Consider the following 13,296-nt stretch of genomic DNA (forward strand, 5'->3'; position numbering starts at 1 on the left):
CTCATTTGGTGGCTGATTCCTGGGAATGAAAGTCTTTGTTAATTGTGCTGAAGTATTTGTCTTCTGCAACAAACTTATACTTATTACGTATTAGCAGACTTGGCTTCTAGGATTCACCGAGGGAATGAATTTTCCGTCCTGTTTCGCAGGAGCTGCTCTGGTAACATCAGTCTGGTGCATTCTCTTGACTGGGGAATGTTTAATGCAGCCATTATTTAGGTCATTTTGGGTTAGGCTTGTCGTGCTCTTCTTATGTCCTGACCATTAAGGCTAGGCTGACCAGGTGCGCAGCTGTCTACCCATAAGTCCTGACCATGAAGGCAAGGCCATTCTTGCAACCAGGTTCACAGCTGTCTATCCGTAAGTCCTGACCATGAAGGCAAAGCCGTTCTTGCAACCAGGTGTGCAGCTGTTTATCGGGTGCTTACAGCAAACTGATTTCCTGTGGTTGTGATGGCATTATGATTTGAACAGATACCCTGCCACCCCGGAGCTTGTTAGTTGACCGCGGAGAGGGGGTTGTTGGGGGGGGGGGGGGGGGGGGTGGAGGGGAAGCAATGATTGCAACAATGCAACTTCAATTTAAGCAAATAAATTTTCTACCCATAATTTGAAGAAAGACAAACTCAAATCAAGCCTTCTTATTCTACTGTATTCTCTAATCTGTTACATTCTTAGTTTATTTGATTTATTCTCTAATTACGCTCTTTGTCTTCCTTTTAATTTTTTTTTTTTTTTTTTCAATTGTTATCTAGGATATATTCTCTTCTAGATGCTTGTTACTTATCTTGTTAAAATTGGACTAGAAATATTCAAATCATACACTTTAAATTCTTGTTTATACTATAGATCTAGAAACTCGAACTATTACCAATTCATGCTTGGCAAGTACTTCATCTTTTGAATTGCACACCATTGATTTCAATTAGTTTGGTAAGCTAGATATTCCATTCATCCTTTTATTACATACTTGTATTCCTTTTTTGGGTCATCAAAATTAATTGCTTGTTTCCATTTATAAATTGTACTTGTTTACAATATTTGATTTGTTATCTTTTTTCTTTTTTGTACTTTAACCTCAATTCTCAATATTTTCTCTCTCCTAATTCCCAACCACTTTTTCTTTCTCTCTGTCTCTCTCTAACTCCACATGCATATTTATACTCCTAATTACTCCGTATTAGTTTAAAGGAATCTTTAATTTTCTTAATTCCCGTGCAAAATGAGAAATAGGCATGTAATAAAAGGACGGAGGGAGTACCATTTTTAGACCTTGTTATGTCTTTAATACCACATAGGTCTTATGTATAACGGGTGTATCACATAGAGAGATACAACATTAGAGTCACCCTAAACTCATGTGGAGTTGACTTTAATGTGAGACTCATATGTAAATCAGTTTACCTCTGTAGTTGACTTAAGTTATTAGTGACCAACAATAGACTAGGATCATAATTTGATCTTATATACTTGTATCAAATTTCCAGTAGGCTTGCAACATAAAAATTCATTCGAAGAGAGTGAAGCCACATACAAGCCCAACATGAATTGGTAATTCACAAGATGAAGTACTTGCCAAATAAACACATCCTTAGCTTAATATTTTAAACTGTTCTATTGTTTATTTATTTATTTTAATCTATTAATCCTTTTGGCAACGCAAGTTTAGTTTGAGGGGAAATGTTAGTAGGAATTAGTATTGCAAATCAAGGTCCTATGGAAAAGAGTTCATACAAACTAACTTAGAGCTATCTTTAGTATCCCTTCTAGCAACTAAATGGGCACGGTATTTCTTGTACAATTAACATAGGAAAACATGAAATCATAAAACAAAGATTTCATACTACGTACAAATATCACCAAAAATCAAGAACGAAAAATAAAATGTTTTGGCAAGGCAAGTTAAATTTCTTTGAAGGTGCAATTGCTAATATATAAACCTATTAAAAAAAAAAAACAAAATTTTTTTAAAAAAGAATGAGATACAAACAAGAAATTAGGTTGTCTTGCCTATAATAACGGATCATAAAATAGCAAATAATTGTAGGATGGTAGGTCACACCTACTGTACATTAGCAAAATATTTCCGTTGCATTGCATGATTTGCATCGTATAAATCGTGTATGTGAATCATTTCATGTAGATAACGATTGAGCGCGCGGTGTGCCATGTTAATTACTCGTACTTCTTTTCAGCACACAAGCATATTACTTCATCATTTTTGTTCCATTTGAAAAACTATCTACGAGTTATTAAATTAAATATTAATATAACAAGGAATTATTACAATTAATGGCTTTTGGTTACCGATTTAGGGCACGTTTGGCACTTGGGGGTAGTTTTAAGTAGCTTTTAGCTTTGAACTTTCAATTTATTAAGCTCCTGATCTTATTGTTGTTTCAATGAATACTACAAAAAGGGAGTTGAATTGTATTATGACAGATTTATCAAATTTTTTGCGAAAATAAAAACAAGTAAGCTTAATTAAGGAAGAGAAAATGCAAAAGAGATTTTACGTGGAAAACTCCTTGGCCCTAAATAAGGAGAAAAACCACGACCACAATGAATTTTAGGAAAAGAATCTTCACTAGAATAAGGCAAAGACGTATTACAAACTAAAGACTCCAACTTCGAGTTTCTCAACGAACTCAAAACCCCAAGCAACCAGTCACCCAACTTGTTACTTTTCTCTTTCTCTCTTCTCTTTCTCCTAGCTTCACTCAAAGCTAAAACATAAGTTCACTCAAACTTCCTAATTCCCCAAAATACAACTCGAAAGAATTAACTCTAGTATAAGAACATAAGAATACTCTATTTCACTATCAATTTGGAACTGGACTCTTAACTCAATTAAAGAAAGTAAAAGATGAAATCTATTTGAGCAAGAGTAAGTTTTTCCAACTGAAATCATCTGATTATTTATAGACCAAAATTGCTTTGGAAAAACTTCTTTGTGCTGCTTATCCATGTCGCCACTACTCAGAGTCTGTTCTGATTGACTGAACTGAGCTGAACTGAACTGAACTTATTGGAGCTGAACTGAACTAAACTAAACTGAATATTTTATGAGAGAAGAAAATTAAGAATTGAACTGAACTGAACTTATTGGAGCTGAACTGAACTGAAATGAACTGAACTTGAAAATAATGTGAAGAGAACAGGCCCTCAAACCCCACTAAATAGAACATGCCCTAATAATAAGGACACGAACTCCTTAATGTACAAGACCATTACATAGAAAAAGTCATAGAGAGTAGTCCGCAAGTTTTGGAAAACAAAAATCAAATTTTATTTATTTAACAGACATTTCAAAATTTAGAGAAAATAAAATCCTTTTTATAAAACAAAAGGATAAGATTAAAAACTCAACTATTTTCCTAAAATTAAGCAACGCACAATTTAATCTTTTTAGACCAATTCCACACAACTAAGTTAAAGTTTAATTTTATCCTTATACTTACATAAATCCTAAAACATAAAAATATTTTAGTCTTCATATTTCTCTGTTGAAGCTTCTACTCCAAGGTTTCTGTTCCTTGAAAGGAACTTCTCTTCTCTGGTGAAACTTTTGTTCCTTGAGGGAAACTTCTCTTCTCAAGACTTCATTTCTGAAGCACCAGCTCCTGTGATCTTCTCTTTTGGATTACTTTGTCTCTGGCTATCTTGTTCCTCATAAAATCTTTCGTAAGACAACTCAATTCTCCTAGTCATTGCATCTGATCACACACTTAAACAATCAAGCTCTCTTATTAGTCTGTAAATAAATTAGGTTGTGTCATCATCAAAATCACAAGGTCAACACTTACTAAATCAGCTTATAAGGAAGTTGTTCCAGCTTAATTGAAGGTTGATTTGCTACCCATAATGAAAAGCTAGGTTAGTTTTTTAACTTGCAAGGCTAGTTTAGGAAAACTTAGGAACATCACATAGAATAGTCATGTCATACAATGTAGAGTTTATGAAGCAAATAGATAACTAGAGTTAATATAGGAAACATAATTGTATGTAGAGTTCTAGTTGATGACTAGATTATATTAAAATAAAATGCGTAAACATATTTCATTTTCTATATCATTTAAGTTTAATAGTTTTTAATTTTTGTAGCATCAGAAAAGAGTTTACATTAAAATATAATTCAAATTAATGGAGTATATAAATTTATGCAACGACTACTTATAAATTAGAATAATTAAAGAGAATAATGATGTTAGTTGTAAGTATATATATTCTTATTATTTTACCTCATACATTATCACATATACGAGTTTGAATTTAGTACGTTTCAACTAAGTGATGTCGTTAAATGAGTAATCATACAAAATACGGATCATCATAGAGTTGTCGAATCAAATTTTATGTATTAGAATAAAGAACAATTAATATTCTTACTTATGTACCTCATACAATCCCAAATATAGTAATATTGTCTCTAGTATACAATCCCTTATTATATTTAACTGCTAGATCCTTTTGATTTGTAATATGCAGTTGTTGCTCATTAAACTAATGTATGCGACTTTCTATTCTTATATGTTGCTTCATAAACACGAAAGTCCCTGAATTAGTCTTAAGTGTATATTTATATTTATGTAATTATCCTACAATGTCATAGTAATATATATATACCAAAAACAATATCATTGGACCATAACTCTAATTAATATAATTGATGACTAATAAACCACTAAACAAAAATAGTAGTGTAAGTTTTTTTTTTTTTTTTTTTTTTTTTTTTGGGGGGGGGGGGGGGGGAATATGGAAAGATACACAATTATATCACAGAAAGTATTGTTAGTCATATGCATGGGTGGCAAGTGTGAAGAAAAAAGCCAAAAGAGTAACATTAATATTGTGAATTTGTGATGGAATTACGTAAACCTAATAATTTTAAATTTAAAGGGTTGTGCATGCATGTGAGATGGCCACGACGAAGAAAAGGGCAAACTCCAGGGGGGTGTTGGGTCCCAATTAACAATGTGACTTGTCTTATCCTTGACAAAAAATCTATGTTTGCTTCTTCTTATAACTTTCATAAAAATTATTAATATGTATGTAAAAGAAAATAAAGACACAAATTTATACATACAAAGAGCTGAGGGGTATAGCAGATGAGACTGTAGGGAATGTTATACCAAGAAAATAATGTGGATTAACGGGACTCATGTATGTGGTGGAACATGTCGTCGTGACTCCAGTGAGTATACGTATTTACGTGGTATTGAAAAGAATAGTCGGGTTTTAATTTGTTTCGATCAAGTGTACTCTTACACCATTGATAGATAAGTTCGGTTTTATTAAAGACACGCTTTGAAACGAGAGGAATAGAAAAAAAACAACTATCTTTGCGTGTATCTTTTCTTGAACTTATAATGACTTCTATGGCTTTTTTTTTTTTTTTTTTTTTTTTTTTTTTTTTTTTTTGAGGAAGTACTACATACATTTTACATATATGGGTTATTAATATATTATATTGGTTTTTAATGCTCAAGCTAAATTTGGCCATTGTTCTTGTTGTAAAAAAACATCATATTAATCATCGCCCTATTCTATTTAGCTTATTTCCACTTATTTTAAGAAATATAAGTTTCAATATGAGCTATAAACTCAAATAATATAAGTTCTGAAAAATTAAGTATCAAAAGTTTACCCAAATTCGATCAACAAATAAAATAATTTATAATAAGTCCGATCATTCAAATTCTCTTAGATAATTAAGTTAACAAATTAGCTCAAACAAGTGTATATAGGTGAAAAACATATGAATAGAATGCAACCTCGGCTCATATAATGTGCGAGGCGTTTTATTATTGGTATTATTTGGTGGCTCAATTTCAATTTCAATTAACTTTTAAAACTAATTTAAAAATTTGATTCGTTCTAGTATTATGTGACCGGTCTCAATCGATTCTAGTTCTAGTTAGATCCTAAAAGTTTTCCAGATAAAAGGAATAATCTTGCTTCACCCTCAATATATTTGTAAGGTTGTCAATGAATTCACATTGTAGAGATTTGTATACCAAGTAATAGGACCACAAACATTGTTATTGTTGGTATCATCAAATTTCGTGGATACGTACTCATCTACTACATATACATACCAAAATGAAAAGGCTAGGTCAGGGTTCGTTGCTTTAAGACCCCATTCCTCCACTCCATGTGCTCCACTCAGTTTCATGCCTTCACTTTTCTCTACGGAGAACGATGGGTGTATATATCACATACTAGTATTCATTTAATTTATGTATCTATACATCTTCAAAATAAATGCCAATTACTCTAAATCCCACAAAACAAAATCCAAAGTATTTGAAATTCAAAGTCATTGACAACAAAAAGTCAAAAATGGAATGCTGCTTCCGTTTCTGAAAGTTCTTAGCTTATTTTAGCTTTTGACAAAATTGTTCAAAAACTTCACTCTGATTATATTGTTATGGGATCTTATAAGATTTGTCTTGATATTTATATTGTCTCAATATTAGATCAACTTTAGTAAATCATTGGTCGTACGTACTTCAATCTTAATTTGAAAATATCAAGTTAAAGGCAAGCTAAGGCAAAAGATTCTACTAAACTGGTACCTTAAGTTCAATCTAATTAACATTTTACATATTACACTGTTAGAGATATGAGATATCGAAAAATATATGAGATAAAACCTTTATCATAAAATCAAGTCTTACTTGATATTTATTTGAAATTCTATAGAAGTATAACATATTAATAGAATTTTTATTAGGCTTGGGCTAAATACACAAATTTAATTAAATGCTTAAATCATCAGTGGTTGGATATTCTTGTGCAAATAAATAAAATACGAAAAAAAAAAGTATGTCGACAGCCAATATTCTTCCCACTTTCCAGAATATATTCCTTTCTAATTTTATTCTAAGTTCCATTTCCAGTAACACATGTAATTATTCTAATTATAGCAATATTACTTAATGATTATCCAAGACGTCATGATGTGTATAAGTGTGTAACGGTTATAAAAATCATAAAAGACCTTTCCCAGTACTTAAAATAAATAATAAGCTGCTTGCATTGACTTATAGATGATAATTGCAACCCTAATTAAGTAATAAGATATATATTTTATAGCAGCATAAAAAAGAAGTCGTGTAGCTTAGGGTTTATTCAACCCAAATTGAGGCGAACTCAGACTTTCAATTGAACTCAAAAACCGACTCAATCTCGGTGTTTTTTTTTAATTACATGATTATAGCTAGATTTTGTGATAACTCATTTATTAATTTAGCCAAGTTCAATTCATAATGGATTTGTATCACAATTCACAAATTATAAAAGACACTTACACTTATAACATGAAAGTCAGCGGTGACTTTCCGACCAATGGTAGTCTCTTACAACATTTACCCTTTTATAAGGTAGTTTCTTAATTATAACATTTTCTTTATTAGGTCACGCAAAAAAAGTGTTTTATAAGATAATTTTTCACAAAATGTCCTTTTATGAAATAATCACATTCAATTCAAATAAATTACTAATAAGCTGTTCTTGAGGGATGATTTAGAATTTTATGATCAGGCTATGTTTTAGGGTTTGAATGCCTATAAATAAATCTTTCTTGGGAGCATTTGGTATTCTCAGCTCTCTTTTAAAAGGTTTCAATTGGTATATGAATTATACGGAGTATATGTTTATATGCTCCATCCTTTTTCATACAGCTCTTGTGTTTTATCATAACAAATTAAATGTTATTTTATGTCCATACATATTGTTGTCTGAATTCCGTATGATTTTAACATCAAACCTGCCTTTATGCATAGCATCTTTGCTACGTACCTAATAAGAAACGATGTAAAATCTAATCTATTATTTAAAAAGAAAGAAAAATGAATTAAACCATTCGTATTCAGATTTTAGTGAGACGGAAAGGCCAATTATATACAGTAACCATCAATCCACCTAAATCAATAATCAATTAATTAACATTTACTAAAGTATTTAGTAGCTAGCTAGCTTAGAAACCACAATACTATACTTAAAATCATAGCTACCATAGGGAAAAAAAAAAAATCACCCGTTCTTTTTATCTTAACATATGCCTTATTAAAATTAAAGTTTCATATATCGCTACATCATTTTAAATTTTAGAACAATTTTGACACCCAAATTGTATGACTTCCTTGCCCTTACTACTTGCTTGTTAATTTATTTGTTGTTTTTCTCACACCGGTCAAGCTAATTAAGCAATCAATTCCCGACTCTTTTTACCCTTTCTTAATAATATAATTTGCACAAAACTTAATCATTCATACAAAATTATTTTAGTTGTAATTGAACTTAATAAAATCCTTGCTTTCTGCGAACTAATTAATTAATAGGACTTATTTTTCTGGAACTTTATCTTATTTATATCTTATTAGTAGGTCAAAGATATAGATTATTTGAAACAAAACAAAACAAACAAACAAACAAAAAAAAAAAAAATGAATACAAGGTACTCCTTGGTTTCTATAAAAGAAACCCATATAACTAAACCCCTCACTTACATCAACCTCTTTACACAACCATCTTCCCATCTTCCTACACAAACACAAAGCAAAGAGAAAGTGAGTAAAAACCCCAAAAAAAATGGCAGCAAAAGACTCGTCATCAAGGCATAGGTCAAGGGATGATGATGATCATGACGTAGATTTGGGACTAAACAAGTACCCTGATAAAGTACCTATTGGTACCTTAGCTCCGGCTCCTTCAAAGGACTACAAGGACCCGCCGCCGTCTCCCATGTTCGAGCACGGCGAGCTCAGGACTTGGTCTTTTTATAGAGCTGGTATTGCCGAATTTGTAGCCACCTTCTTGTTCGTCTACGTCTCCGTTTTGACTGTCATGGGCGTCGGCCGCGCTACTAACAAGTGTGCCACTGTTGGTGTTCAGGGCATTGCTTGGGCCTTTGGTGGCATGATTTTTGTCCTTGTTTATTGTACTGCTGGTATTTCTGGTAATCAATTTCTCCTCTTGAATTATTTTTTTATTTTTTTATTTTTTTTTATATTGTATAGATTGTTTCTATATTTTTTTTTAATGCGACAATTTTGCAATGGCTACCATACAACAATTTTATTTGTAGCCATTGTAACCTCTCATGTTATTACTAGGTACATACTTATGTGGTTATGTCACATTTTATGTGTTGGTCCAAATAAAAAATTAAAATATAGTATCTGACATGAATGTTTGAGATAAAAAAGAAGAGTTCATTTATCTTACGTCATTATCCGCTATTATTTATATTGACTGTTAGCTTTACAAGTTTTGTGTTTTATACATGATTAGTAATATAATTATGTTGTAATATGCTAATTAAGAAAAATTAATAATAATTTGTTGGATTGAAATGTGGCAGGTGGACACATAAACCCAGCAGTGAGCTTTGGGATGCTATTGGCAAGAAAACTGTCCCTAACAAGGGCAGTATTCTACATGTTGATGCAGTGTTTGGGAGCCATATGTGGTGCTGGCGTGGTTAAAGGGTTCCAGGCCACCCCATACGACGTGTTGGGTGGGGGCGCGAATAAGGTTAACCTTGGTTATACTAAGGCTGGTGGTCTTGGTGCTGAGATTGTTGGTACTTTTGTTCTTGTTTACACTGTTTTCTCTGCTACTGATCCTAAGAGAATTGCTAGAGATTCACCTATTCCTGTAAGTTTTATCTTGTTTAAATTAACTCTTCATTTTCTTTCATTATTTTATTTCATTATTCTTAACTATATACTTCATTATTTTAAGTTTGTTTTACTAAAAAATTTCACAGAATTAAGTTGTATAAATTATTATGCTGAGTTTTTAATGAATTTGTATAAAAACTTCGAGATTTTAAAATAACCACTGTGACGAATATTTAAAAATTCGACATAATAATTATTTAAAAATTTGTATGCATTACTTTAAGTAAAATTAGGTTGATTAAAATTCACAAATTTTGACCTTGATTAGAGAAATAATAATATAACTAATAGATGAAGTATATGCGTGTTAATATAATTAGCTATAATTATTATACACTAGTTTTTTAAAACCATCATATTTGTTCTTTTAATTTAATCCAAAGTTTGAAATCATCATAGCCATAGCTTCCAACAAGTCAATAGAGGAAGCCCCAGTTTCTCACCGTGAGAAACAAATTCGTTTCTCATGGGGGCATTTTTGTGAATAAATCAACAACTTTTTCAACTTTATTCAACTGTGGAGCCCACAATATTGCAAAAAGTTGTTGATTTATTCACAAAAATGCCCCCATGAGAAACAAATTTCGTTTCTCACCATGAGAAACAGGGAATTTCCCCAAGTCAATTGGTCTAAACTAGTTTAAATGTCTCTAATAACCAAACACAATTGATATATTAGGAACAACTCTTACACAAGTAGAAGTGCAAAAAACTTTGAGAGAGTTTAATGTCAAAATTGATTCGATCATCTAATAGATACTTGTTTGATTGACATAACACATGTTAAAACAGCTGAATAATAGAATTGAGTTTTTGTTAATAAAATTATATTGCCAAAAATTGAATAAGTTTATTCCTAAGGTTCTAAGATCAAAATTCAATTTCTAACTTGTGAAATAACTCTTTTACGTAAGCAACATTTTCCACCTTCATTAGAAAGATTCACAACTTAATTTAATAATTCAGCACAACTCTTGCATGTAATTTTTTTTTTTTTTTTTTTTTTTTTTTGGTTGCAAATTTGATTTTCCAAAGCAAATACAAACACTGGTTTCTGCATAAATCAAAGTTGCTTGTAAATATCCCTTTTTTTCATTCTTTTGACTCATAAAGCTGATTAAATGGGGTAGCAATTGTACCAAAACTCTGTAAAGTAAAACTTGTTCAGATTTTTCAAAACTAGTACAAAAACTAACAGATTAACTGTAACAATCTATTTGGGGTATACTCACTTGTACTATAAAAAATATGTAGGACAAATAATTCAAATTATATTTCTGTCTTTTTTTTTTTTTTTTTTTTTATCTTCCTAATAACATAATAATAATAATAAGATCGATTAGTACCATTCAACTTATAGTGATTGGCTGATATCTCTGTACTCGATGATTTGTTGCCATATGTAGTAAACCCCACTCATTTGGATTCAGAATCACAATAATAATGTACGTATTACAATGCAACTTACTGTACATCACTTTCCAAAAATAGCTGTGTGAGTGTGACATGTCTCATGCTTTATATCTACTGCACAAAAAATGTCATTGCATGCCTTATTGTGGGAATTTAATTTTATTCATTGAATGTTTTTTTTATCAAATCAATACATACTAGCCATCAATAATGTGTGTGATCTACATTGGATAGTATTTGAGTGATCGATGAAGCTAAGCCGTGGAGATTAAGATTCAATCATTGCAACAGATAATTTATTCGGCTTTTATATATTCTTGTATTTACATGAATTTCAATTAATTATAATCTTAGTAACTCTCATCTAAACTTATCTAAAAAATGAACAAGACTGGCTACATATATATACTAATAATTATGTTATTTTGTAATTTTAATTTGTAGATACTGGCTCCGCTCCCAATTGGATTTGCGGTGTTTGTCGTTCACTTGGCAACCATACCAATCACTGGAACTGGGATCAACCCAGCTAGGAGTTTAGGAGCTGCAATCATCTACAACAACGCCTTAGCTTGGAATGACCAAGTATGTTCCTTCATTATTAATTAGTGTTAATTAATATGATATTTATTTTCAATCATTTACATTATGATTTTTATTATTATTATGTCCTCATTAATTAATTATGATCTTAATTAATTATGCAGTGGATATTTTGGGTGGGACCCTTCATTGGAGCTGCTCTTGCTGCTGTGTACCACCAGATTGTTCTTAGAGCCATGCCCTTCAAGACCCCTAACAATGACAAATCTTCAACCTAGTTTAATTCATTTAAATAATTTATATAATTCTTTTCTTGTAATTTGTCCTTTATTTTTTTTCCCTCTCCTCCACCTCCACCATTCACGTATCTTGTGTCATTTTGTGCTTAATTAAATGTGTATGTTATTAATTAGGTTTGTAATGTATAATTGTTAGGTAAATTATAAATGTAATGTGACGAGTTTGATCTATTTTATTATCTCATTTCTCTATCAATATGAATGAATGAGGCCAAATATATCTAGTATTGTTTTGAATTGGAATTAAGGCTTTGACGTTGTACAATAGCACACAGTTGTTCTTATATATAGAACATAGTGGCATGCATGAAGTTGATTTTTGTGTTCAGTCATATTCAATGTCCAAATTTTCTTTCCTACGGACTCAAATATGACTCGAAATCATTAAATCGCAGTGCGTGGAAGTCAAATTAAAATAGATGAACACGTATCTAAACTTGTTTTTCACGGATGACATCCTAAATTTAATATGCAAACAGTACAAAATACGAATTAGAAATTTTTAAAAATCATAAAATTTACTACCTTGAAAATGATTGATAGAAATGAAATCAATTCAAAAGATTTTAAAGATGTACAATTTTGTAAGTATTCATTAACTTGTGGTGGTAGCCCTACTAAGCTATAAAGTTATGAGACTTTAGTTTGTATTTGTGTTCAAACTCGAAGAAAATGTTTTTACGAACAGCGGAACAGGGTCACTTATGCATGGTCGACATATATGCATGGTCGTTATAGCAACCTTTACAAAAAAAGCTAGATTTAATATGTCATCCTTGATTGATGTAGGGCCTGTTCATATTCACTGAACTGAGCTGAACTGAACTGATTGGAGCTGAACTGAACTGAACTGAACTGATTGGAACTGAACTGAACTGAATTGAGCTGAAATGAATATTTTATGTGAGAGGGAAATTAAGAGCTGAACTGAACTGAACTGAACTGAACTGAACTGATTGGAACTGAACTGAACTGAACTGAACTGATTGGAGCTGAACTGAACTGAACTGAACTGAAATTAAGTAAATGTGAACAGGCCCGTAGTCTACTCAGCTCCATTTTTATTGGTTGCCAGTTTGCTACAAACACTTTTGGCATAAATCTTTGTGTATAAACCCTACACTATCTAATGAATTGATTACAGAAGGTAACTATTGAGCTCCTGATGAACAAACTCACGTGTAAATGAAAGTGTTTGTCTTACATTGAAGGAGCTTAAAAGTGTTAGAAAGTGAATCTCACATTGAAAAACAAGAAAGTTATATCTTCTTTATAAAGCTAAAGGGTTACTCCCCTCATTGCCATATGGTTTTGAGGTGAAACCTCATTGGACTTATGAAGTGGACACTTGT

General features: G+C 31.4%; 1 protein-coding gene across 1 annotated transcript; it reads left to right on the forward strand.

Moving 5' to 3' along the window:
- Positions 1 to 8,508: 8,508 nt before the first annotated feature.
- Positions 8,509 to 12,139, forward strand: LOC145569143 (putative aquaporin PIP1-4). Its single transcript, XM_081628508.1, has 4 exons — positions 8,509 to 8,962; positions 9,368 to 9,663; positions 11,547 to 11,687; positions 11,810 to 12,139. The coding sequence occupies exons 1-4, from the start codon at positions 8,596 to 8,598 to the stop codon at positions 11,921 to 11,923; spliced, it is 918 nt and encodes a 305-aa protein (XP_081484634.1). The 5' UTR covers positions 8,509 to 8,595; the 3' UTR covers positions 11,924 to 12,139.
- The last annotated feature ends 1,157 nt before the right edge of the window (positions 12,140 to 13,296 follow it).

The sequence above is a fragment of the Chenopodium album genome, chromosome 11 (genome assembly GCF_948465745.1).
Source record: "Chenopodium album chromosome 11, dcCheAlbu1.1, whole genome shotgun sequence".
Lineage (NCBI taxonomy): Eukaryota > Viridiplantae > Streptophyta > Magnoliopsida > Caryophyllales > Amaranthaceae > Chenopodium > Chenopodium album.